Source organism: Gavialis gangeticus, unplaced genomic scaffold, assembly GCF_001723915.1.
Source record: "Gavialis gangeticus isolate Ggan-Ray unplaced genomic scaffold, GavGan_comp1, whole genome shotgun sequence".
In the NCBI taxonomy this organism is placed as follows: domain Eukaryota; kingdom Metazoa; phylum Chordata; order Crocodylia; family Gavialidae; genus Gavialis; species Gavialis gangeticus.
This window is the reverse complement of record NW_017728998.1, coordinates 44028471-44031013: the sequence shown is the minus strand read 5'-3', so window position 1 is coordinate 44031013 and position 2543 is coordinate 44028471. Positions and strand designations below refer to the sequence as shown.

General features: G+C 43.2%; 1 protein-coding gene across 1 annotated transcript in view; it reads right to left on the bottom strand.

Moving 5' to 3' along the window:
* Positions 1 to 46: 46 nt before the first annotated feature.
* The window catches only part of FA2H (fatty acid 2-hydroxylase), a 14771-nt gene continuing 12274 nt past the window's right edge, over positions 47 to 2543 (bottom strand). The window contains exon 4 of the mRNA XM_019505805.1: positions 47 to 287. Coding sequence (XP_019361350.1) covers positions 208 to 287 — 80 coding nt within the window. The 3' untranslated portion in view covers positions 47 to 207. The remainder of the gene's footprint in view (positions 288 to 2543) is intronic.

The window sequence follows — 2543 nt, the reverse complement described above, 5'->3', positions numbered from 1 at the left end:
TGGACCCACTCCCCTGCCCCACATACACCCACTCTTCATAAGCAAATAGGCTTCAAATCCCTCTCATACAGCTTTGCAGTGCTGACAGCTCCCTCTGTAGTCTGGGTAGCCATTCAGACTGCAAGAAGGATGAAAGGAAGGAAGGAAAGAAGGAAGACCAGTGCACTAGAGCTGTGGGAGCCAGATGCCAAACATGGAGCAGGGTGGTTAATCTTCTTTCTCAAAGGTTTCCTCTGGGATTAGTGTTCGAAATGGACGATCCCAAAACTTGGTTGTGATGCCAAAGCCTGTGGGAAAGACAGAGAACCATATGAGTGGGAATTTGACTGACAACTTCTGCAGCCACCTACCCAAGTACTTGTATGCCCTTGTCATTACAGTGTCAGATACTTCACAGTCACTAATGAATCCTCATGACATCCCAAGAGAAGGCAACTACAGGTAGGAATCGGAAGCCTGAGTTGCATCAAATTGATTGGTCCATGGTCCTAGGCTGGGCATACTGCAACCTCACCATGCACTCAAATTCTCACTTCAGTACAGGGCCTTCCACCTTTACAGGTCAGTGTAAGTTACCCATTGGGGAACTTCTGTTTATCTGCACTGATGACAGTGGCTATCTAGGCATAGCCCTTTTCTCCTAAGAAACTGGGAAAGGGTAAGCTAAGCAACAGGCTCAAAGGAACACGTCGCATTGGGTCTACCATGTCTGGGTAAGGGGACCCCAGGTTCTGGCCAAGATACCAGACAAAACTCTCTTGATCTTGATCAACACCTTTGGGGAAGAGAGAAGTAGCTCGGGCATGGGCACTGTTCAGCACCACAGCAGCTCTTTAAGCTGGGCTAGCCTGCAGCTTGTCAAGTCAAAACCAGGAGGAGACCCAAAGGGAAAATATGCACATTCTCTTGAAGCAGCACCATGTGCCAAAATCTAACTTGTTACTCAATTACTCCAAAAGCTCCTGCTTGACTTCTGTCCTTATAGGGTAAAAGCCAAATCTCCACTGCAATGATTGGTGCTCAGTGTACTGTGAATTCCTTGAGAGCCATGCTCTGATTCCTATTGCTTGAACTATCTCTCTCATCACTGCTGAGTTGGTTGGGATGTCCCACTTCCACCCAGAAGCTCTCCACCTTAGTCCTGCTGCTCTCTTCAGTCACACAAAGCAAACTCCTGGGGCTGTATCAGCAGCTTCTCCAGTTGCTTTTATGAGCCCAAGTATTGGCCTGGAGTAATCCCCAGCCAACTTCTCTGTCTTTGAGGGCTGAGAGCTCCTTTAGCTGAACACCACCTCCAGCTCACCAATGAAAATCCAACTCCCTGCAGCCGTTCTGCTCCTATAGAGTCTCCCATGGAATCCGGCATCTCTTGCCAAACATTGCTAAAGGGGCAGGCCTATGACATCCCATAGACTTGTTTGCCTGGAGACACCACTCAGTTCTCCAAGCCTGGGTGGAAGAGGCTTTTCTGCATAGCTTCATATCTGCTGTTTAAAGTGTATTTACTTTAGTGACATTATAGCTTAGGAAAGTTAAATATTCCCTTTGTGCCTCAGTATCAAATGGAAATAAGCTGATATCTCCAGCTAGTAGTCAATCTGTACATGAAATCTAACTCTGCAACTAAATCCTGAAGGCAGCTCAGTTACTGCATCCTTGCTACATAATTAAAAAAAGGAGTTGCCAAGATCTAAGGGCTAGTCAGAAACTGCTAGTTAGGAACTACATGAATGAAGTTCACAGATTTCACCCTACCTTTGACTTCTGTCACACCATTAACCCAGATGGTTCATTAAGAGCTTTACTTAAGTAAAGGATTGCAAAAGCCATAATTATGGGTAGGGGGACTACTTAATTTGCAGTTTTGCGGAAAATGCAAAAAATGGCATTGTCCACAATCACCAGGAAATACTGCACTAACTGCGATTTTCTGCAAAATCAAGCTAATCCTCCCCCAGTGTATTAGTCATATAATACACTGTTTTAGAATGTCCCAATAATTACCATAATACAAAGACAATGTGACAATCACTACAGCCATAGATCACGTGATTAGGAGTTACTGTCTCTGCTAGTCACGTAGACTAACTGAAGGAGCCAGTCAGTGAAATTAAATTGTTTCTATTAAGGTTAGCATTAATTCGTATTTCTAAAATTTTGTAGAACTCTACATATAATAATAAATTATGATGACATATGTTACAATTTATATTATATATAAATTTATAATATGTTTAAATTTAGATTTAAAATTTAATATTTAGATTTATAATAATATGATAAGCTATACAATTTATTTTCCATGGAATTTGGAGATGCCTCTCTGCCAATCAGTGGCAAGGGGTGGGCTGCCAGGAAATGCCCATGAAGTCAGAAATTTGTGCCACAACCAAGCTGCAAAAATTACTTGGTCTCCCTGAAAGTTAAGTAGACCCCTAGTTATGGGTAACACTAGCAATCCTTGAAAGGTATTTCATAGATATTTCATAGACATTCGGGCTGAAAGGGACCCCGAAGGATCATTGAGTCCAGCCCCCTGCCCC